Genomic DNA, 24495 nt, shown 5'->3' with positions numbered 1-24495 from the left:
GTCTCCTGGGGGCCATGTCTGTGTACACACACACATATACATACATATACACACATACATGCACCTGTGTATTTTTTTTTCAGGTAAGACTAAATTGCAGGAAGGCTTCTAGCAGGTGGCAGCAAGTGGGGTGAGCAGCAGGATACCCAGGTAACTCAGCTGCCCTCCGGAGTCAGGAGGGCAGAGGGCTGCCCTCACTCAAACACGGCTCCCTGGAGATGAAGGGGAGGCAGAGGGCACAGGTAAACGCAACCCCAGCCCCAGGCAAGGAAAACCGTGCCCGCACCCTCCCAGAGCCGCCCTGTTTGCTCAGCTAATCTCATGGCAGGAAATTGCCTGGCGATTCACATTTATGGAGCGTGAAGCGTCCGCGGCGGCCCCTCCGCCGGCTGTCCCCCGGGTAGCGGCCCCGGCAAGACCCCGCTACCTCCTCTGCCAAGCACCCAGTCCGCACTTCAGGTCCCTCCGCGCCGGTTTCCCTCTTTTCCTCCGTCTACCTTCTACCCCCCACCCCCATTCCCGCTCCCCTTCGGCTGCCCCGCTCCCGCGACCCCGGCCTGAGGGGAGCGAACCATTCCGCCGGCGGGGGTGCCCCACGCCCCAGCCCCGCCGGGGGGCGGGCGCGCCCCTGCGTGGGGCGGTGCTGGCTGCTGCGCGGGGGGCGGCTCCCGGCAGCGGCGGGGGGAGGCGGGAGGCGACGCTCACAGCAGCAGCAGCAGCGGCCGGGCGGGCAGCGGGATGCGCGGCGGGCAGCGGCGGCAGGAGGCAGCGGCGGTGTTGGTGGTGAGTGCGGGGCTGGGGGAAGCGCCGTCCTGCGGGGTGGCTGTAGCGCTCCCGGGCGGCGGCGGCTCCGCTCTCGGCTGCCCGCGGGGATGGGGAGAAGGTCCCTCCCGGGCACGCAGAGCCCGGGCTGACGCCGGCTCAGCTGGTCATAGCTGTCCCCGGTCTTTGGCTACTTTCAGGGGAGTTTGTGTCACCACAACCCCCCCACCCCGCTCGCATTTCTGGTGGGTGACTGCGGCTGGGGTCCCGTCTTGCCGCCCGGCTCGGCGGAGACCCGGCAGCTAAAAGAGACGGAGCTCCCCCCGTGCCCCTTTCGGCGCCGGTCGCGTCTCCCTCTTTGTCCGGGTGTTTCTCCTCGGTGCTGGCGGGCGCTGCCCGCGTCCCCGCCGGCGAACAAAGCCGCTGCCCCGGCCGGCGGCGGGGGCGTCCGTGGGCTGAGGAGACAAGGAAGGAACCGCGGGGCTTGGCTTGGCTTGGTTTGGTTTTCCGTCGTCAATCATCTACCTGGTAGTGGGGAAGACGTAGGACAGGGCTCTTTGTCCGCGCTTCTTTGTTAGGCTGGTGGCTTTCAAAGCCTCCCGCGGCGGTGCGACGGCTGCTGTGCCCAGCGGAGATGGGTTTCTCCCAGGGCTGGGCTGGTGATGGATGCTGTCTCGGCAACGCTGGAGTTTAGCAACGAGAATCCGGCATTACGTCTGATTGGCTTGCGGAAATCAAGGGGTTTGGGCTCGGTCTCCCCTGACAGATTTAGAGCTGGTAAGTCACCCCTCGTGTAGCCCTGTCAGCAACCGGAGCCGGGGTGTGTTTTAGTGTCTCCCGGAGCCGCACGCTCAGTAAGTTCAGCTTGGAGATGGGAGCCCTTTTGGAAGGCTACCTGCTGCCCACCAGCAAAAGGAGGAATGGGCTGGAAAGCAGCGGTCTCTTGTCCTCCCACCCCAAAGCTGCCTGAGGAATTTCCCCATGTGCAGAAATGTAAATAGACTGGCTGTGCTTACATAAAGGCTCGAGAGATGGGCTTTCTGCTCCTGCCACTGAGTGCTTGTGTGATCTTAAACACATGGCTTTTGTCACCAGTTCCTTTTCCCCAAAATGCTCATCTTGTCAACGTGTCGTCACGTCTGCGTGCCTTGACTCTGCACGTGCCCGAATCCTCCGTGTCTGCATCTCCAGGGCAGCAGAGTGGACGTGTTGCCAGTCAGAACATGGTGAATATTTCATCTCTGTGCTGCACATTCGCGCTGTGTCAGGGGAAGAGGGAAACAAGAAAGAGGCAATTTTGCAAGTTCTCACATCTGGTGGACTTCTCAATTGTTTTCTTTCTCTGTATTCTCATAGATGTGGTCCCCAATATAAGATATTAACGTGGGAAAAGAAGAGAGATGGGAGGAGGTAAGGCATGGTAGTACCAAATGGAACTGTGAAGGAGGAGGATGGGCTTGGTTTCCGACAGCAGAAGGAAGCGATGTAGGAGAGAAAGGAGATTAAATTATCAGAACATGGAGGAATGCCTCCCTTTGCTGTCAAGGGGAGGGGTAGGCTCAACTAAGAGAGTAACACAGGAGTTACTTTTAGGGTGGTCAGATAATAACACCTTATAATTTCCAGAGCTAACAGTATATTGTTTTGGTTGGTTTACGCAGTTCCTTTTCCACACTAGAAATTTATTTCCCTTCCATTTTGACAAACTGACTAAAATGACTCTTTTGTGTGTCCGTGTTTTTACTGATGGAATGGAAGTCTGCAACCAGGACAGGAAGAGTAGTAATTTTTTCCATTTTTTCCATATCAGTTGCTGTCTGTGCTTATCAGATACAGTTAGCAACTAGCTCCTTGAAACTATGCAAAGATACCAGTTGACCATTGTTTGGAAGGAGCAAAGTCCATCATGAAAAATTTGGAGTATTTTGTCCTTTAGATAGGAAGCAGAGGATGGGTGAAGTAAAGATTGGAGGTACACATTGAGGCTGGAGTTGGATCAGAAGGGCTAAAGGGTTTTGGATGGGAAAATCTTGTCTATCTTTTCCACTTGAAGATTCAGAGAAAAGACGAAATAATGGAAGTGGGTGGGGGAAAGTGCTGGTGATTGTTTATGAAGGAATTAGTGCTGTGTTCACTACACGTGGTGTGTATTCTCTCAATTTTTATTTGTTAAAACAGTTAATTCTGAGGTGTAGTAACTGCCAGTATAGCAAACACTGCTTCTCTTTGAGTTAACTAAACAGGTATAAGATGATACCCTGTTTGGGGTGTTCAGAGCAGATGCTGTTAATTTAGGTTGCATTGGACTGGTGGAACACATCCAAGGTGCCATGGAGATCCAGGAGGAGTTTTCCCCCATAGAAGGTCCTCCAGAGACTGCAATATGGGAATGAACTCTATAAATGTGACCTGGTGTGTTTTTTCGTACTTGAATCTCATGCAGGTGGGGTCAGTTTTTAAGTGAAGCACTTTATTTAACCGCCTTAATTAAATTAAATGGTGCAACTGCAGGTATTGTACCTGTGTTTTTTGCTCAAGGGAGCGCAGTCCTGGGACTTGCTGATAAACGCTGCCCTGCATTTGTGCAGGCAGGCCCATGGCTTGGTAGCACAACAGCCACAGTGGATGCCACTGGAGCTGTCACTGTCATGATGTGGTTTGCCAAGCAAGTGTGATGAGAAGCATTTAGTCTGAGGGCATGCTCACTACCCTGAGAGCGCTGGAAAATGAAGAAGCATTACAGAGCTGGAGGGGACATTTGGAAATATGGGGCAAGCATCTCTGGAAGGAGACAAATTGTGGAGAAATGGACGAAAGAAATAAGAGAGACAGAAACTGTCAGAATAAGTGGGCACTGGAGGGAAGTGATTGAGGAAAGGAAGTGACAGGCACAAAGTGGCGGTGAAAGAAATCAGCACAGAGGAAAGCAGATCATGGGCAGAGGTTGCCTGAGAGAGTGAGAAAATGCAACAGACAGGAAAAAAGTGGTAAGGACATCCAAGAAGGCCAAAAAAAGAAAAAGAGAGTAGATTATGTTTAAAGCTGTTCTGATTAGTTTTTCTAGCTGCTTAGATTTTCTTGGACTTACCTACCTACTGTGTATAGCAAGCTCTCATTGAATTTGTTAGAGGCATCCTAGAGGCAAGTTTATCCTGTCAGTTAGGATGTGAAAGGAGAAACTTTTCTTTAGGGCCTCTCTGCTCCTGTGCAGTGTGAATTTGGATTCACAATAGTTTTTCACTCAACCGCCTTCCTGAAATTTTAAGTGAAGAAAGTCTCTTATTTCCTGGGCTTCAAGACTGATAATTAATTTAGAATTAACAAGATAGCTGGTGTAGAAACAAATGTACATAAATAATTTTGAGTTTTGTTAGGCTGCACAATGAGTTGTAAGCAATCACAATCCACCAGCGACCAGCAGAGCTTTCTGTTTGCCATGTCTGTGTGCAGTTTTTAAGTCTCAAGTTCCAAATCTTTTGAGCATGCTCAGATTTTCAGTATGAAAGAAGTTAATGAAATAGTGACAGAATAATACCTGGGAGTCCATCAATACTGGAGTGAGATGAATTAGTCCCTGGGTCAGATAACTGACTCTTAAGCTTAACTACCAGAACGGTACCAAGACAGAAAAGATGAGTATGACTTGAGGTTGGATTGTCCTCTGCCAGCCCTGTTTTTCTGCATTAAGAAAGGAGTTCATTGTTTTAACGGAGATCTATTCTAATGCATTTCTGCCTGTTGGTGGATTTTGTTTGGGCAGAAAAGAATCAACTCTCCTTCTTGCCTCAACTGATTTCAGTGAACTAGTCCAGGCGCAACAGTGGTTTGTGTGACTGCAAAGTAAGGAGGAGGCCATGTTGTCTATTAAAATAAGGTGCTTTGAGTAAGCGGTCTAATTGTTTGCCCTCCAAATGCATAGGAATGATATCAGATTCAGTGAAATGTGTACTTTACTAGTTTCAATTTCAGGTAAGAGTAGCTATTATGGCACAGAAGTTACAGAGCTTCAACATTTCCACTGTCATTTTTATTTGGACACACTCAGTAGTCAGTGTCTCTTGTGTCAATGGTTTAAATCCCAATTTGTAGTCACCGAACTACAGTATTTACATGGTAATGAATGTTTTCATTTTTGATGTGCCCTTAAAATTGTCAGTTATCATTATGTGATTAAAGTGATTATGTGGTTTCTGTCTACTGGCAAGAGCAATTGATTTTACAGTGCCTACAACATCAGTCCTTGTCAAGGAGAGAATCATGCTTATACAGCAGGACACAATAATTAAAAATATTGTATTTGGGTGCAATTTGTGGAGTAGTTGGGGTAGTTATTCCAGTAAAATAGATGTGGTTTATCAGGGGAATAAAGTTATTTAGGCTGTTTTCTGTTTTTGCATTGCCCTTTTTCTGTACCTTCTCTAATATCCAACATGATAATTTCTCAGAGGAAGAGATAAGCCACAAGAGCGACTTCCTCTGCCGCTCCCTTTTCCACATCGGAAACCTGCAGGATTGCGGGGGAGTGACTTAGTCAAATCTGATTCACAGATATTTGATATTTAATTTATTTGGTGTTGGCGAAGGTGCCATGCTGTGAGCTTTGGGAACTGAAACTCCCTGTGCCCGTAACCAGATCTTGCGCTCACTTGCCTCACGGGGACCAATGCGTTTCAGACCTGTATGGTGAAAAGCCAGGGACTGAGCCGATTTCAGGGCTGTGCTGGCAGGCAATTAGCTGTAGCCTGAGTCCTACTGTATTGTGCTGTGGGGGAGGAGGAGGAGGAAATGAAGAAGGATGTTTAAGGCAACCTTTAGATAACAGCCTTGCTGAGTTGCCCAGTTTTTGGCAGAGATGGCCATGCTCTCTCTGAATTTCCACCAAATTATGTGGGTGCCTTTCTATGATTATATTGTTTTGGTTTGACACTAGGCTTTCAGGGGCTGGGGAAAGATGGATTTGCACCTCAGTGTTTTTAGAGGTAAACTACAGATCCTGGTGAGTTTTATTCTCCCATCAGTTTGAGCCTATTAGGACTTTTGTTTGTAAACAGAGTAAGTCAGGGGAAATAAACAGGCTTGATTTAATCAGGACAAGTACATTGCCCTCAGATTATGCATGAAAAAGGTAAATCAGCTTTGTAATGGAGCAGTCCATTTAACACCTAGGTGTGCTGTACTGTGGAAAAGTTACATCTCCAGGCACCGAAGGCATCAGCACTCATTCACCAAATTTTGTTCAGGGTGGAAAAATTTAGGGGGCTTTCTTGTTTCCAAAACATCCTGGGTTTTATTGTAAAAGCTGAAACAAGTCCTTATCATTTGGAAACCTTCTGGTTTCAGAACAAATGAAGCTTTAATGATGTTGTGCGGACAGTGGCAATGATGAGTTTTTGTCCTTGCCCTCTGTCACATGAGGTCTCATCTCTGTTCTGTGGGTGTATTATGCTGCTGTAGGAGTTTACAAAGAGGTATCAGAGACAGGAGATGCTGGGAACCACTGGTGATGTTTTGCGAGAAGCTGAAAATGAAGAAACAGTGAAGTACAGAAAAGCCTTAAAGGAGAGATGGCCAAATTTGAGAGCTTTGTTTAAAATGGACTGTTTATTTTCAGTCAGAGGAGCACTTTAGCAGTGCCTGAGGCATTGCAGCTGACTCAGTTGGTAATATAAGGGCAAAGTGGGTGCCACAGCAGACCCTGCCAAAGAGAGGTGGCATCACCCTGGGCAGCAGTAAAGAAAGGGGAGAGAAACCATAAGGTGAGAAAACATCACCCTAACTGAATGGACTAAGCACTGGGTAGAACTGTACCTGTGGTTTGGTTGGGCTGCGTGCCCGTGCTCCTATGCTGAGGGAAATAAGTTTTTACTGTTAAGCCACCCTGTGTTATAATATCTCAGAACTGGAATCCTTTGTTTGACTCGCCGCCTGTTTGAGTTGTGAATCACTGTTTCTTCTGGTTGTCAGTGAAACAAAACTTAATTTGGCCTGGGCACTGTAGAGATGAAACATGATTGGTAATGCTGTATACATTCACTTCAGATGACTTTATAAATCCCAGATGAAATCATTTTGCTTCATTCCAGACAAGGCAGAGCGCCGCATGTGCTCTGTAATGAGAGTCAGGCTTTCTGGTTGTTGGATGAGGCCCTGCATAACCCTCATCTGAAAGGACATGGTTTCATGTGAGCAGATAAACTGTTGATTTTTGAGCTGTTCATTTACTTAGTTCATGAATTCATCAATTGTTGATTGTTTATGCTCACAACAGAGTTTTAGAAAGTTCTTCGTCCAAAAAATCCAATTATTGCTAGGTGACGACTTCTCTGATCTCTCATCCTTTAAGAAGAGAGATGTGTAATGAGTTCTCAGACTTGAACCGAAACCGTATAAATATTTAACCTTAAAAATACATTCTTCGTTTTGCCTGTTAGCGAGCACAGGTATTCACCAAACTGAACTGAAGATAGAATTTTCAATTACTTAGAAACCCTTCCCTCTCAGCTATTCTCTCTTTACTGTTTGTCACATTGATTAAGAGGTAACCATCATCTTATGAGACAGAGAGGATGGGATTTTTTTGTGATCTTACTAATGACTTTGACCATAAAGCAGCAATAATAGAGATGCAGGAAATCTAATTATATCTTTTCCTTTCTTTTAAAGCAACACTTTATTCTGTCTTTTAATTCCAAGTTGTCCATATTGTAGTTTTCTGTTTGATGATATGATTACACTTTTGTTACAGAACAGCGTGAGATGTTGAAAGTCACTAGTTTTCTGTGTCAACTTGAACATGTCCTGAAAAGTTAAATTTTTGGTTCTTTTCTGGGGAGCTCTGGGCTTGAAGTACAGTATTTTTAATAGCGATTACACAAGCAATATGCCAAGATGGCAACATAGAGGGGGTTTTAACAGGATTTCTGTCCCAGTCCTTCATGTTTCGTAGGCAGGCAAAAAGCAGAGAGCTGGTTCAACAAGTGGGTGAACTGCTGTTAGCTCTTGCTGGGTCAACTGCCTGTCAGACCCAGCCCTACCGGGGGTCTGCAGGCAGCCCCCAGCCCCACTCCGGGCAAGGAGAGTGCCTGGGATGCTATGCAGGTTTTGAGTTTGGAGGATGCGAAGCATCTATCACCTCTCTGGGCAACCTGTCCCAGTGTCTCACCACCCTCATTGTAAAAAATTACTTCCTTATATCTAGCCTGAATATCCCCTCTTTTAGTTTAAAACCATTAGCTCTTGTCCTATTGCAACAGGCCCTGCTAAAAAGTGTATCCCCATCTTTCTTATAAGCGTTCTTTTAAGTACTGAAAGGCCACAATAAGGTCTTCCTGAAGCCTTCTCTTCTCCAGGCTGAACAACCCTAACTCCCTCAGCCTGTCCTCACAGCAGAGCTGTTCCAGCCCTCTGATCATTTTGTGGTCTCCTCTGGCCCCTCTCCAACAGGTCCATGTCTCTCCTGTGTTGAGGGCTCCAGAGCTGGACACAGGACTCCAGGTGGGGTCTCACCAGAGCAGAAGGGCAGAATCACCTCCCTTCACCTGCTGGCCACACTCCTTTTGATGCCGCCCAAGATACAATTGGTCTTCTGGGCTGCAAGTGCACATTGCTGGCTCATGTCCAAACTTTCACCCACCAGTACCCTCAGGTCCTTCTCAGCACGGCTGCTCTCAAACCCTTCATCCTCCAGCCTGTATTGATACCAGGGATTGCCCTGACCCAGGTGCAGGACCTTGCACCTTGGCCTTGTTGAACCTTATGAGGTTTGCATGGGCCCACTTCTTGAGCTTGTCCAGGTCCCTCTGGCTGGCATCCTGTCCCTCAGTTGTGTCAACCACACCATTCAGCTTCGAGTCATTCACAAACTTGTTCAGGGTGCGCTCAATCCCACTATTTACGTCATTGATGAAGGTATAAACAGTACTGGTCTTAATATGCACCCCTGAGGGACGTCACTTGTCACCAGTCTCCATCTGGACATTGAGCTGCTGACCCTTACGCTCTGGATGAGACCATCCAACCAATTCCTCATCCACTGAACAGTCCATCCATCAAATCCATACTTCTCCAATTTAGAGAAGAGCATTGTGGGGTACCACATTAAAGGCCTTAGAGAAGCTCAGGTGATATCTGTAGCTCTTCCCTTTTCTGCTGAGATAGTCACTCCACTGTAGAAGGCCACTGAGTTGCTCAGGGAGGACTTGCCTTTGGTGGGGCCATGCTGGCTGTCCTGAATCACCTCACTGTCCTCCATGTGCCCCTTTGGAAGAGACTGTCAGGGTGAAGCCCAGCTCTTGCTGCGAGAGGTGCCTGATGGGGTGGAAACTTTCTGTAGGAGAAAGAAATGACCTCTGCAGAGAAACAAAAAGCACTGTAAGGTTGAGACCAGCGCAGGGGGATTCCTGGGGGAGCAGAGGGGAGAGACAGGGCCTGGCCCCCATGGGAGGGCACCTCGTGGGGGGCAGGTGAGAGAGAAGCCAGAGGTCACAGTGAAGGAGCCTCCGTCTGCAGGGATGAGCAGCCGGCTGGCTCCCAGGGCTGTCCTTCCAGGAGAATAAGGTGAAAAAGCATGGCATGGGAAGTCTCTGCAGCCGAGACCTGAAATGTTGCAGCTGTGATGACTGCGGTTAATTAAATAGGTGCCTCGTCTCTAGATGGCCCCAGACATCTGTCTCCATTCTTCATTTGTTTTTCTGCCGCGTTTCTATTTGCTTGTCCAGAGTTAAAGCCCAGAGGACCTACAGATGGTCACCATTAATTTTGTCAACTTGATGCAGTTTTTTGTCGACCTTTTAAAAACAGATGTGTGTATTTAAAAAAAAATCTTTTAATAGAAGAACTCACTTGAGATCTTCTATTTGGATTCTGATTTAATTTTAGCCTTTAGTGACTGGGATTTAATTTTGGTGTTTCTTTTAAGCCAAGTCTATCTTGTAACCTCTCTTTTTTTTTTTTTTTTTTAATAAACTTTAAAGAGTCACTTTGCATTCCTAGTCTGGCTTCTTTGGAACCTCAGAAATCATTGTACGCCAAAACATTTTATGTGTTTTGGATCACATACCTGTTTTTGCATAGGTTTCTTTGTGATTGCAGGATGCTGGTGTTGTGTGGGCTGAAAGTGAGCTATGGGCTTTCAAAAATAAAATCTGTAGGAAAGTCCAACCTTGTTAATGATTTCTTAAGGCAGCCACAGGAATGCAGACAAAACTCGGGATCTGTGACTAGTAACTGCCTTCACAGAGTCAGCATCATAGATATAGCCTTTAAACTAATAAAACAACTGCAGTCAGTTTTTTTCACAGTCTCCATGTTAAACATGGAGTGCCATTTCCAAACATCTTTTACATATTTCTCTTTAAGTTGTCTCTGGAAATCTGACCATAAGAAAAGCCAATTTTTGTCTATATTATGCACTTGAAAAGTGTTCTCAGAATACATTTCTTAACACAACACTTCTTTTGTTACTTTATTTGCAGGTCAAAATTTACCTTGCTAACTTGAATTAGTGTTGTTTTTAACCATCGTGTAGAAGACAAATATGATGCCGAACAGAAGTAACCTCTCCTCCTTTCAGAATGTTGGATCAGGTAATCAAATAATAAAAATGAAGTTTGTTTTTAAATGTACTGAGATCTTTCAGAATTTGTTATTGACTTTGGTCCTTTAATTGTCCTGACATATGGATAAGATCAGTGCTCTGTTTTTATTCCATGTCTAACTCCATTTACCAGCCAAAATAAGGCTGCTGGATACGCTGCAGATAGCCAGCCCTCCCCCATCAGTTTAATGCCTGGCTGGAATAGATATCAGTGACCTCCAGCTAAACAGCTCAGGAAAGGAAGAAAAGGAATGAGGAGGAAAACAAAAAAAAAAAAAAAAAAAAAAAAACCAACAAAAAAAAAAAAGAAGAAAAAAATGGGGAAAATTTCATTCTTTATAGCTCCAAGGTGCACGTACTTTGCTAAACAGAGGAGCCTTGTGCTGTGTGCCGAAGGTGACCAAGGAAAAGCTGGAGCTGACCTGGATGCAGGATGGGTTCAGGGCATGGCATATGCCAGAGCTCCTGGCCCCGGTCCCTATCGCTGCACACAAAGGCAATGTCGACCAGGATGTGTAACGCATCCTCGCATAATCATGAAGTTGTATCCCAAACATTACCCTAAAAATAAACAAGACAAACAAGATCTGGTTTGTGGGAAGCAGCTATGGTTAAGCTAAATACGTGCTGTAGTCCAGTTGGGATTTAACTGTATGATTGTGGGCACTGGGGTGCTGGAACTGAAAATGCAGAAGAACCAGCATAAGGTATAGTAGAGAAAAGTTGAATCTGGGTGGCTTCACATAGATATTGTGACCTTTTCTTACTGGACTTGTTTGCATTTCAAGTACAATGAACCCTTCACTGCTGTGGTGAACAGGTCTGAAAGTTTCCATGAGCTAACTTGTTTTTGGCAAAAGCATCCAGTCTTCGTAGAATTAAATGTGCCCTACTGGTGTTGCGAGGGAGTAATAAACAATTATTAATGTCCCATTAATGTGTCTGCTAGGTTTTTTGTATGGGAGTCAGTGGGATTTACGCAAAAACATTTGAACTTCAGCTGCATTCAAGTTATGATTTGGACAGTACAATTTTGATATGTGATCAGCTTTCAATTTTAAGAGACATTTGGAAGAGGGAAGGAGAAAGAGAGAGGAGGATGGAAACTGACAAGTATATAAGACATATACCTTATGCTTTATAGCTGTACTCTTAAATAACTTTTACATCTTGTTCTTCCTTATAATGCCACTGGTATGATGAATGTTTTATCTTTTCCAGATGATTTTGTCTTGTTCTGAAAAGAGTTCTGTTGAACGTGGGTCATGTTCCTTCTTTTGTTCATTTGAATTTCATCATTGCTGTTGATCAATAGTTGTGAAAACAGCTAAAACACATCAAGTAAAATGTCAAATTATAAGAAACTCCAGTTTCACTGGTCACAGTGATGATGGTCTGATGGAGAGCTCTGTGAAATTACTGGTTCAAAGGCAGCTTAGTTGTATCATCATAACAAACATGTTAAAATTACAGCAAATAAAATCTCAGTCAGCATAAAAATATGAAATACTGTGTAGCAGTAAACCTGAGGCTTGGTTTTGAAGCTGCAAGTTAATGTTTTTGGCTGCTAGCAGAGTTTGTAATTAACACATGCTTAGCCAGGCCTACTAGGCTGGCTAAGAAGGTGTTTGATATTACTTTTTTTTTTTTCCCCCCACCTTAATGCTGACTCCTTTTATCTTCTGCCTATTCAATTACATTATTAATGATGGTTACCTTTGTTCTGAAACTTAGGGGTTTGTTCCTTAAGAATTGAGGAGAATGTGCTGTTACACACGTAGACTTGCCACAGCTGGCATATAAGAAGCCTGTGCACCAGAGGTCTATTGAATAATGCCCCCGATAGTAACGAGTTCTAGGGTTTTTTATCCTGTTAGCAAGGAGGGTCCCAGAAATGAGGACCGACTCAAAGAATGCACTGCCACCTTCCACTAGATACCTGAACCTAGTGATCCTCAATGGAACTGGATCATGTCAGCTCTGGTGGGGGGCAGGAATGCAAGTTTTGTGTCTAGGTTTGTATAATTGTCTGAAGTGGTACTTGCAAGGGGGTTAAAGTATTGCCTCCAAGGATTTTAAAGGCACTTTACACATTCAGCTGTTAGGTTTTCCTGCCGAGTGACAAGCTGAGATTAGGTTTCTCATGAGGTGGCTGAAGTAATAGGTGAAATGTGACTGAGCCAAGAGTAAATCCCAGATCTAACCCTTATTTTCAGGAGCAACGCTCGCTGGCACTGCAGAAACTGACACCTAAGAGTGGCTTATTAGTTCGAAGCATGGCCTAGCACATTCGAGGAGCTGCTGTGCATGTTAATGGTGCCATTCCTACATCAGCTGAGGTCTCAGTGCAAGCCTGCTGGGGGTCCTGTTTATCTCCCGCAGTGACTGACACTGTCAGGAGCTGAAATCCTGTCTCCACTTGCGGCGAAGCAGGACTCAGCTGCAGGCTGGAGCTGCACTCATCATTCAGCAATAACATCCACTACAGCAGAGGCTTTTTCGGTCAATGTCCTCTTCCAGAATATGAATTATAATTCTGAACAGGCTTTAAGACCTGGAACCTTAAACCCCTGTCAGTGTTTCTGATGGTCGTGTGATTTTTGTTGTTTTGGATGAAGTCATGTGGCCTCGTGTCATAGTTCCTTAAGGCTATCTTTTAACTAAAGTGCTCTTTGCAGATTCAGTTACAACTTTGCATTTTGAGAGCACTGAGCTGAAACACCTTGAAAAATGTGCCTCAGCTTTGTACTTTCCCAAGAAGCTTTGCACGACAGCCCACAGCATAAGCACAACTGTGATAAACTCTTCCAGAGCTTTGAATTGAGCTTATTGGTATTTTGGGGCTTGGATGCAGTAGCTGCACAGGTTAAAAGAAGAGGTAGTCCAGAGCAGTACCTTGTCCTCTGTATCCTGAGCCCGGGGAGATGTATATTCAGTTCTTTACTCTGCTCTTAGCTTTTCATCTTCTCTCTGCACTTCACTTCCTCAGCTGTAAAATATCAGCACAGCAATGCTGCTTTACTTCATGGACATCCTAGGAGGCTCAGGATTATAAAGGCTGAGCCACAGAGTCCTGCAAGAGATGGGACACCAAAGGATGAGTTTAGCCTCTTTCTGACTCTGTTGTGGATTTGTAGTGTGAATTTGGTGTTGTCCTTATATCCCTGCTTTTTTCCAGTCTACATCTTCTGCGAAAATGGAGATGGGAGGGTTGTACATACCCTCCTTTGCTTAATGATCTGAGAGACATTTATTATAAGCACAGTAATTATTAGAAAAAGTGTTATTTTCGAGTTAATGTGCAGACATGCACATGGAAGAGGCTGCTTACTTATTTAGTGAATTTTTTTTTCTTGTTTTCTCTTCCTTACAGATTCCAGTAAGATTATGGCAGAGTATAGCCACACACAAAACCAGATGGAATTACAAAATGCTAGTTTGGGAAAGGGTTCTGTGGCAAATTCCCTTGAAAATGGTCTCCAGGATATTATGGAAAACCTCAACCCGAAGAAATATTCATCAACTCTCAAATTTAAAACAAATGGGGACTATGCTGGCTCTTATTTAACCCTTTCACAACCTCTGCCAGTTAAACCCCATCCTTCCTCCAGTGTTAAAAGTGCACACTCTATTACCAAAATTCAAGGAGTCAAGCAGTTCCCCTGTGAAAGCCCATATCTTTCAGAAAAAAGTATGTCTGTAAAGCATTTGGGTTCTGTATCAGGCACGTCTCCATCCCTCAGCGGATACGGTTTAGGAAGGACAGACTTTGATATTCATGCCAGCAGAGAAAACGAAAAATCCCTTGGACACATGGATAAGTTTCACTACTCAAAGTACAGTCAGAAAAACAAATCATATGACAACGTCTACTTCCCGGGAATGCTGGAGACGAGGAAGATCTCAGGCTCTCTTCTGACCATGTGGAATGGAAGCTCGGGGAATGAGCTGATGCTTTCACCTGCTAGCAATTCAGGGGCAGCCAGCATGCCTTCTAGCCCAAAGCAAGGCAGGAGGATGAATGCTGAGGACAGCCTGGCCCTCCACATGAAACCAGTTAAACACAAGGATGTGATGATAGAGAACCTGGGTTCACGGCCTAGGAAATACTCTGGTGGATCTCTAAGTCATATGGGAATGTACAGTCGTTCCCTACCCAGACTTTATAAATCAACGGAAAGCCAGCTGGTGCCATTAAGTTTGCCCCCCAGAAGCTCTCTGGGTAATATTAAAAGGAAAAAACTTGGAGAAAAAGATCTACCTCAGAATGCTTTAGATGCTGATAATTACCTGAATTTTTCTTGCAGCTCAGGGGTTTCACCACATGCAAATTCTGTAGGGAATAATCCCTATGTCAGTTCAACTCTTAATGTTCCTGCAAGCCCTCGAATTGCTAAGAAAATGCTTTTAGCACCTTCTTCCCCATATCTTCCTGATGATTTCGATAGACTTGGACTCTCAGGAACAAGTCCCAGTAGTTCTTTCTCCCCCGTGGATTTTGACCGGTCGTTCTCTGCCCGAAGAAACCTTTCCAATAGTTCTGTGGAACTCGATGATCCAGATCTGGAAAGTTACAGACAGACGCCAAACTCACTGCAAACGTCCATGCGAGAGCGGAAGAACAGCATTAGCTCAATTTCGGGAAGAGAAGACCTAATGGACTATCACAGGAGGCAGAGGGAAGAGCGGCTTCGGGAGCAGGAGATGGAACGGCTGGTAATTTTTTCTTTTCCTCTTGGTTTTTCACGGCAGTTAGCATGCGGACAGTGTCCATCCTGGATATAGCCATCAGGAGGGTACAGCAAAGCACTGTGCTTTGAAATGTATGTGTTGTCTGCTTCAGATGCCTTGTTTATTATTGCAGTCCATGAAGCTAATGCTGAAGTAGTGTGCTGCTGTAACAGCTTTGATAGACAATACCATCTAGCCATCTCAAAAAAAAAGATGTTGGAACCCATGTAAACTGTGTTTGGTCATCCTGCGGGCTCTGTTAAAATGTCTAAGTACATAAAAACTCACAAATTGCACTGCAGGAATCCAGCACATTTTGTTTTAGATGATCGTACTGTTTTGTGGTAAGTGGGTAAAAAAAATGAGTCTCCGCTAGAAGCCGCTTGGAGCTTTGTGTGCTGTGGAGTCAGGTAAACATTGCTGTGGGTTCAACATCCGTCACCGGAGTTTTGTCTGCTTGGTTGTAGTTTTTCCTTTTGAGTATTTTCATTAAAGTATAGGGTTCCTTGCTTCTCCCCCTTCTGAAATGGAGAGTAGGAAAGTGACAGAGTTTCTCTCTTTGTTTCTAATCAACATAAAGCAGTGCATACTGCTTCAGCTCAGGATTAAACTTGACAGTAAAATGTAATTTATATATTATTAAAACAGCTTTTGGGTAGGAGAAAAATGGTCTTCAGAATACGCAAAGTGTGTTGAAACTCTTCCATATTTAAACTTTCCCTGAGAGTACATTTAGTCTTTCTTTGAGAAAAGTTTTTGCAGTGGCTGCAGAGTCTGTCTCACCCTGTTAACATCCACTCATATCGTACTGATTTTTATTGTCCACATAGAAACTGGGTTCATTAGATGGACCAATTTGTATTACTGAATCTTAGATTTGAGACATTAATTTGAAATTTGTGTGCTTTAATTCAAATCTTTATGGTTTTGAGCAAAATGGGGATAGGATGCTCTTAAACCTGTCTGGTTTGCCTACAGACAGCGAGAGCCTGCAGGGGAGTCCACTTCCCAGGCAGGTGAGGGGGAAAAGCCGTGGGGAGGTGGGATGCAGGAGCAGCAGCTGCCCATCAGAGACCACCAGCAGTGGTCCGGTGCCTGTGCTGTGCCACAGGTCTCACCTGCGAGCAGGTTCAGCTGTAGGACTGTAACCCATTCAGGTCCCTCCCTCCCCTTCCACCTACATCCTTGATGCAAGTTGGTAAGGAGCCTGTTACACAGGCAAGAGCCTGCTTTTTCAGAGAATCATTTTGGTTGGAAAAGACTTTGAAGATCGTCAAGTCAAACTATTAACCTATCACTGCCAAGTCCACCTCTAAACCATGTCCCTGAGAACCTAATCCATGCATCTTTTAAACACCTCTAGGGGTGGTGCCTCAGCCACTTCCCTGGGCAGCCTGCTTCAGTGTTTGACAACCCTTTCCATGAAGAAGTTCTTCCTAATATCCAGTCATCCATAATCCTCTCAGTGCTGTACTCAGTAAGGTACATACTGTTGGTTTGCAATATGTGAAAATGTTCATCTTTACCTGCTTAGAGCCAGGGCTGTAGAGTTGACATGCAGGTGCGAGGGGGCGGCGGGTCCTGCTCTTCTACTGTCTTGGTGGGTGTCAGGGCCTGTGCCCCCACCCTGCCTTGCCCTTTCTACCTCCAAAAACCTCTGTGCGCTGCCCTTGAGGCTGCAGGGGCTGGGCTCCCCGAAGCAAGGAGGGCCAGCTGTGAGGGGAAGTGGCTGGACAGCTCAGAAAAGGTTCCAGGGCTTTATGCATGCAGAAGTGGGGAGCATTGGCAGAAATGTGTTGTTTCTCTTTTCTTCCTGCTTCTTTCACCCTGCCTTTCCTCCACTCCCTTTGAAAACCGCCGCTCTTCTCCTTGGCCCTGGAGTTCTCTGTGTACAAAGAGGTGTTTGCTTCTTATCAGAGGGTTTTCCAGACAGTAGTGCTGTAAAACCTGAGATAATCAGTCATAAAAGACAACATAGTGGAGTGTATTTGTATTTCAAAGAGAGCAGCGCTGCATGCTTTTTTTTTTTGTGTGTGTGTGTGTGTGTTGGAGGATGGAAGGGGTTGTTTTCAGTATTCAGTAAAGCTAAAAATTGTTCTGACTTTCTATTTAGATATGACTGTTTTCCTCCTACCCCACTATTTATTTTCTTGCTGGACAATACTTCCTTCAAGTCCCCTGATTATTTAAAAAGAGCATTTGCCTACTGTTTTGCCAAGCATGTTAAAGTTTTTGAAAAAATAATGAAGTTTCCTGTGTTGCATATAATTTGAACATGAAGGAACTTCCTCTTGCCTTGTTGATCTCTGTTCAGGATCCTGCTCAATACTTTTTTTCCCCTTTTGTTAGAGTTATCTAGTGGAAGAGTTGAATATCAGGACAGTGACTCCTTCCAGTGGTTTGAGAGTCTGAAAAATGCCATAAATAGGTTTTTAAATCTCTGAGAAGAAGGAATATATTAAAAAAAAAAAAGAAAATGCACATGAGTTCTTTGAACACTAGGGTCTATCCTGTTTTGATTTTGTTTAATTTTTGTCCTCCTGGGTGGATCTCGTCATGAGCTTGTCCAAACAGGGTCTTCATATATCCAGCCTGAGCTTCCAAAGAGCAGTTTAGTCTCACCTTGTGTCAAGTGAGATGGTCAAAGGTTAGAGATCCAGGTCTGCTCAGGTCTCCCTTTTTTTTTTTTTTTGGGAGACGGGGGAAGGTGTGAATGAAACAAAACCCAAGCACTCGTGGATAGCAAAACTGTGTGCTTTGGGTTTTCAGTGCTGGTTGAAAGTTCAGATTGAGCAGCTGGTAGGTAGTTGCAGGGGAACACAGTCCCTCTATGCACAAGTGTCAGCCTCTCTGCTCCTGAAGCAAGGCAGGCAGAAGAAAAGTGTAGGACTGCTCAGAGAATTCCATCAGAAACAGAAGCCTCCTTTCTAGAGGATTAGACTGCTCCATGGCCCAGGTAGGAAGTGGAAAGCATCTTTGTTTGCACCAGCACTGCCCCTGTAGCTATCCTGCTGGCACAGAGCAGTTTTAGGGTGTTGTGTTTGATACCTGATATTCACTTCTGGATGTGTGGTGTTTGTTTTGTTTAGGTTTGCTTTTGTTTTAGTAAATATGTGCACATGCTATCTGACCTAGTATCTGCCCTTGGCCTCATCTATTTACTTTCACTTTTTCCTTTTTATTTTCCATATAAATTATTCTATGAGTTTTATCAGTGCGTAGTTTGCTTTTTAAGTGACAAGAGGTTCCTCTGGAAGTTTGCATTTTGAGCTGCTGCTACTGCCAAATGATCTGCTGTCATTGCCTAAGGAAGTAAACAGAGAATTTTAAACATGGTGCAGATAGTGAAAATACACATTGCAGGGATTTTTTTGGAATGATTTAAATGTATGAGTTGTAATTCAGTCCCATGCACCAAACAGAAAAGATATGCACGTGCTTGTGTAGGATTTGGTGTTTCTCCCTCTCTCTGTCCTTTTGGCTTGCCTTTTGTGGCTGGGTTTACCCGCACTAGCTGTGAAGACTGGTGTTTTGCCAGCCTGTTCCTCTGTGACTTGAGGAGCCAGGGGGAACCAGAGTTCCCATTTTACTGAGTACTGGGAACCGGTGGGTGCTGGGGGATGGCACAAGGTTGCTCCTGGAGCTTGCACAAGCAGCGGGGTGGTGGGTCACAATCTGCTGCTGCCTCTTCTCCAGCCCAGCTGACTGGACATTGCATCTTAGCATGGGGATGTTTACACAAGCTTTACTCCAGTTTGCTATTACTGAAGCTGGCACAAGAGCCTTACAAACAAGGAAAAAAAAAATATCACCGTGATCTAAGAATATTTAATGAGATTCAGTTATTCAGTTTTTCATTATTATTATTATTATTATTATTATTATTATTATTATTATTATTATTATTATTATTATTATTATTATTTTTAAATCTCACTCTTTTTCTCCTATCTGAGATAAGAGCCCAGCTATGGTAGCTTCAGGAACTGAAAGGCAGTCTTTCTCTTCAGCCCATGAGAAGGCTGGAGGTGGAACAGCACAGACAACATAGTCAGATATATATTAAGGCCATCTGTTTTCTTTGATACCTGCTCATATGAATAGCCCTGAGCTTGATTTTTTTTACTGCTCTATTTTTAGGCAGTACAGTGTATTTCCTCTAGGTGGTGATAAGTACTTAAAAATTACATATGCAGTATCTGTGTGATACCTTCCATAGTCCCACTGTCTGCACAATCTGTAAACATAGCTTGTTTTACTAGATGCAGGAATTGTGCTGGAAGAGATTTCAGCTTATACAACCGATGCCTGAACAAGCAATAATAAAATTCAGGGAGCTTGTTCCGTAGTCTACTTTTTCGACAGTCAGAAGAGTATTGGATTTCATTAAGTTTATTCAGCAAGTAGGAAATAATACAGAGTATCCCTGCGCACGGTTTTCATTCATTACAGTTTAGTAATATGTGCTCATGTGAGGGGAAAATGAAATGAAAATACTTTGGAATTTTCAAGGTGGTAGTGCTTTAAAATTATAGTTAATAGAGCTTATGTAAATCTCCCATACAGCTTGGAAAAACCTCATATACATGTTTTATAAATTTATATTGGCACAGTGTCTTTTTATATACCCTTTAAACATAAAGTACCCAAGCTGTATGTAAAAGTGTAACTGACTTACCTCTTAAAGGAATCCCAGCCAAGTAGACAAAGGCTAGATCAAGGCAATTTTTCCCACCACTAGTATTTGACAGTCTCTATAGTGTTACAGAATTGCTACTTAACATCAGTTTGGTTTAGTACATGAACAAGTGCCATATAATAGAATTAAGAAACCCCTCAAAATATAACTAATACTGATGAGTCAATAAATTTTCAGAAATATTCAGTTTTAGTTATGTTCCAAAACATTTCTGTGGGATCTTTAATAATCCAAAGCATGGATTACATATACTTGGTTATTGCAGCTATATGTTTTATGCAAATGAACAATATGGGCCAGGAAGAAATAAATTTCAGGAGACCTGTTTGCATTTACAGCACTTAAGTTTGGCACCGGAGCTCTAGTCTTCAGGCTCCTGCCCTCAGCCTGGGGTGTATTAGAAGGGGGTGGTTAGTAGATCGAGAGGGGTTCTCCTTCCCCTCTACTCTCCCCTGGTGAGACCACATCTGCAATATTGTGTCCAGTTCTGGGCCCCTCAGTTCCAGAAGGACAGGGAACTGCTGGAGAGAGTCCAGTGCAGGGCAACAAAGATGATTAAGGGAGTGGCACATCTCCCGTATGAGGAAAGGCTGAGGGAGCTGGGTCTCTTTAGCTTGGAGAAGAGGACACTGAGGGGTGACCTCATTAATGTTTACAAATATATAAAGGGTGAGCGTTAGGAGGATGGAGCCAGGCTCTTCTCAGTGACAACCAATGGTAGGACAAGGGGCAATGGGTAGAAACTGAAACACAGGAGGTTCCACTTAAATATGAGAAGAAACTTCTTCTCAGTAAGGGTAACAGAGCACTGGAACAGGCTGCCCAGGGTGGTTGTGGAGTCTCCTTCTCTGGTGACATTCAAGACCTGCCTGGACACCTTCCTGTGTCACCTCATCTAGGTGTTCCTGCTCTGGCAGGGGCATTGGACTAGATGATCCTTCGAGGTCCCTTCCAATCCCTAGCATTCTGTGATTTGAAAGGAGCATCCCCATAGGTACTGCAGGGGGAAAATGGTACTGCTTTGAACAACACTGATATTTTGGAAGCCAACAGTGTTTCCTCAGGAGCCCAACACGTTCCTGCAGAATCGGCAGCTAATTATGCAGAAAGTCCTCTGCTCGGTTCCTCCCTGGAGTCTGGCTCTACTCACTGACACTGATCTCTTCTGCTTTCTGCCGTTCCATTTCTTCTGTGCCTGCTCCGGGAAGGTAAGGACGAGGTGTTCCAGCCTGGTCCCTGCACCACCTGTCCCCTGCTCCCAGTGCTGCCCCGGGCAGGTGCCTCTGCTGGGAAGGGCTGCCGCACATCACTGCTGAGAGACGAGCGTGAGCTACAGCAACTTCTTCTGGATTCCCTGCTTCTAATGGTACCTTCAGGGCCAAAACAGTAATTATAGCAACAGCCAGGGCTGAAGATGAGAAAATAAATGAGGCTTGAGTGAGAAACTGATGCAAACTGGACAGAAAGGGAAGAAGAGTTGGGCGAGCTGTGATAAGACCCAGTTCAAGTTGCGCTTTAAAATAAACTTCTCAGTATCTGGCAGATGTGAAATCACCAGCTCACTAGAAATGCAGGAAGGAGCGAGAAACTTTTCTCCTGCCTCTTGTCAGTGGGGTGCTGGATAAAGAAAAAGAAACATTTGGGTGTTTCTGCTGCTTTCCTCTTTGGTTTCTCTGCCTCTTTCCTCCCCCATCCTTTTTGACCAGCTGCTGCTCTAAGCTTTTGCTGTGAAGCTGTTTTTTTGCCTGCCCGTGAGGTTTTTAAAGAGCAACAGTGGAAAAGTGCTGCTGTTTGATAGCTGAAAAAAGCAACAGCCTCTTCTTCAGGCAAAGGGAGCCCTGGCTGCACAGACTAGCCATAATTCTCATTAGTGTCGGTCACAAAGGACAGACTGCACATGTATATTTAATGAAATCTGGGGTTATCCAGTTGCTAGTGGCACTTATCTAAAAAGCTTCCTGCTTGCCACAGCTGATTAACCAAGTGTTGTCTTAGTATCTAGATACAGCATCACTTCTCTGCATTTGTAAAATTCATATACGTGACATACAGCAGATGAACAAATCCAGGAGTCACTGATAGGTTTTCTGTTAAAAAAAAGTGGTAGGCATTTATCTCTGCTATTTTGGAATATTTTTCTTTACAGTGTGCCAGGGAGGTCTCTTAATGTCATTGTTAATCAGTAACAGAGGAGGGTTATTATCCCCTTATCCCACCCTTCTCCTTCAGCACCTAAATTTGCAGCCATCCATAGGTGCTGTGGAGCTTTGTCAGCGCCAGGAGTAGTGAAACTGCTCAGGCAGAAAGTGCACAAGACCTGTGTACCCCTTTCCTTAGCAGGTAAGAGCTTCACTGAAAATACATGGATATGTTTTAGTTTGTTGGAAAGGATGTTTTATGGTAAAATTCACTGAAAGGCTTTCAAGGCTTGATTTAGCACCCCTCCCTCCCATCAGAGCCGATTTTAAATCAATTTCCTTCTTTTGACGTACCTTTTTTTCCCCTCTGCTGTGTTCAGTGTTGCAAGATTATTGACTGGATTTTCCATGTGCTACTGCTTTTGCACTTTTCATTGCAGGGGTGCTTTCCTTGCTCGCTGCTTGACTCAGAAATTTGTTCTGGAAACAGTTAAATGCAGGTGTGCTGGAGCTGGGATGAGTTGGCCAAGATGAAATGATGAGAATAGGGCGTATAAAATAACCACAGAGCTTCCTGTCCATAAGCTTCTTGGCACATGTCAGAATAGAAGTGAGAGATATCTTTATTTCTGCCATGTGTCTGAAAGTTCATCAGGATTTTTTAAGACTGGCAAAGGTTTTCCAGCAATTTTTAAGCTTTCCTGAGCATCTGAGACTAGCGGAAAGAATATATATATATATATATATATATATATATATATATATATATACACACACACACACATATTTTTGTTTGTTTGTTTGACTGCTCAGCAAAGGGCAGGTTTGCAGTGAGAGCCCCTGACCTGAGTGCTTAAGCCAGGATGAGCAGCAGCTGTGCTTTGAAATTTGCCATTTCCTATTATTATTGAAGGGATGGAGGCTTGGCAGAGCCCTATATCCCCTGTTGTTGCAGGGAAGGATGGGGCTCCATGTCCTGATGCCATGTTTCCCATCCATAACCATTACGACGACTGTATGAAAGGGCCCGGCCCGGTGCCGTCACAACAGGGAGAGCTGTGTAATTACCGGTGATCCCAGCCAGCCCTTGCACAGCGCTTTAGGAATTGGGATGCGTGGCCAAAAGTCTTAGTAAGAGGGAGGATAGTAGCGTTGGAGGGGTAAGGGAAGAGGCTTAGGGTCTGGCAGTGGTTGCCTGGAGGGAACAAGGCTTTGGGGAGTTATAATTATGTCGATCATTTGGGGTTGAAGGATGCCTGCAGGATCTGCTGGACCCATTTAGTGGAAAATACAAGCTTGCAATTGCTGCCCCACAGCTGCTCCGCTATTCCAGCAGCTTGTCCCTGCTGCTGCCATTACAGGAGGCTTCAGAGGAAACCTGCAGTGGGAACCTGGAAATAAGCTACCTGAAGGCAAAATTTCTGTCTCGCAGCGCTCTCTCGGTTGGGTAGTGCTTGGAAACGGATGGGTTCAGATGGGGTCTCCAGCTCAGAAATGCAGCTCTTAACTGCGAGTGATGTGGGGTGATGTGAACGTGTAGTGCATAGAACCGGGTAATCTCTTGGTAGCTGTGTAAAGGCTGAGTGCTTGTAAACCAGTGTTAAATTTTCATAAAACTCCAGCGGCTTTCTGCAGGGAGAGGGCAGGCAATGCATTGCCTGAGCTGCTTTGCCTGAGCCTTGGTATCACTTGCTGCTGGGCATGGGGAGTGTTGGGACTGTCAGGAATAGCTGCTTTGCAAGTCCTGTTTGCGAATGTAATGCCAGGTAGAACTTGGAAAGTGCATATGCCTGCAGTGGCTCCTGGGGAAGGAGGCTGAGGATTTGGGGTTTTTTGGCTTGCTTTTTCAATGCTACTAAAAATAAGAAGGATTTCCTAGAAATCAGAAATGAGATCATTAGTGCCGGTATTAATGCCAAGCATGGAACTCTCACAGTGGTCTTTTTTTTCCAGCAGAATTTTGAATAGGCTTATGGTAAGCAATTTTTTATTCACATTGTTTTTCTTCTTTAGCAAAAGAAACATGAAATTACATAAAAGCATGACCTCTTAAAAATGAAAGAAGTTTCCTCTGAAATAAAAGTTACAGGAAGCCATGCATATAGTAAAATAAAACAAATGTAGCTTTCTGATACTTTTTATAAAGTATCATAAAGATCTAGAAATTCTTCAGGAATTAAATGTTTATAGCAACTTGGAGCATGGCAGGTAAAACTGGCACAGCCATTCAGATTCGCAAGTCTGAAATGTTAGTATGAATCCATAAGGGAATTTGAATTAACTGGTAAATAAAGATTTCTCTCACTTTTATTTATTTTGACATCTGTTTATTTTAGATGTGATACCTCATTTTTCTGTTAATGCTCCTAAAACTGTGTGTTTCAAAATGTGGACTAATTCTCCACCCCCATCCCCCATAATAATAAAAAAAAGAATAAAAATTAACAAAATATCAAAAAAAGTCAGAAATTAGAATCTGTGATATTTTGCAGCTTGGTAGGAATATAGCATTAAGTATGAAGTGGAACAATTAGTGATTCATACAGTGAGCTCACTGGACCTGTATACAT

The 24495-nt window shown here is 44.4% G+C and overlaps 1 protein-coding gene across 6 annotated transcripts in view; it reads left to right on the top strand.

Moving 5' to 3' along the window:
• Nucleotides 1-715: 715 nt before the first annotated feature.
• Nucleotides 716-24495, top strand: part of PHLDB2 (pleckstrin homology like domain family B member 2) — a 71370-nt gene continuing 47590 nt past the window's right edge. For 5 of the 6 annotated variants that reach the window (XM_082047724.1, XM_082047722.1, XM_082047725.1 and 2 more), the window contains exons 1-3: nucleotides 716-783; nucleotides 10236-10346; nucleotides 13731-15073. In XM_082047724.1, coding sequence (XP_081903850.1) covers nucleotides 10298-10346; nucleotides 13731-15073 — 1392 coding nt within the window. In that variant the 5' untranslated portion in view covers nucleotides 716-783; nucleotides 10236-10297. Of the gene's footprint in view, nucleotides 784-2118; nucleotides 2173-10235; nucleotides 10347-13730; nucleotides 15074-24495 lie in introns of those variants that run through there. The other variant, XM_082047721.1, reaches the window with a different exon arrangement.

This window comes from Streptopelia decaocto, assembly GCF_964273445.1.
Source record: "Streptopelia decaocto genome assembly, chromosome: 1".
Taxonomy (NCBI): domain Eukaryota; kingdom Metazoa; phylum Chordata; class Aves; order Columbiformes; family Columbidae; genus Streptopelia; species Streptopelia decaocto.
Note: the sequence above shows the minus strand (reverse complement) of the source record. Positions and strands in the feature narration are given on the sequence as shown.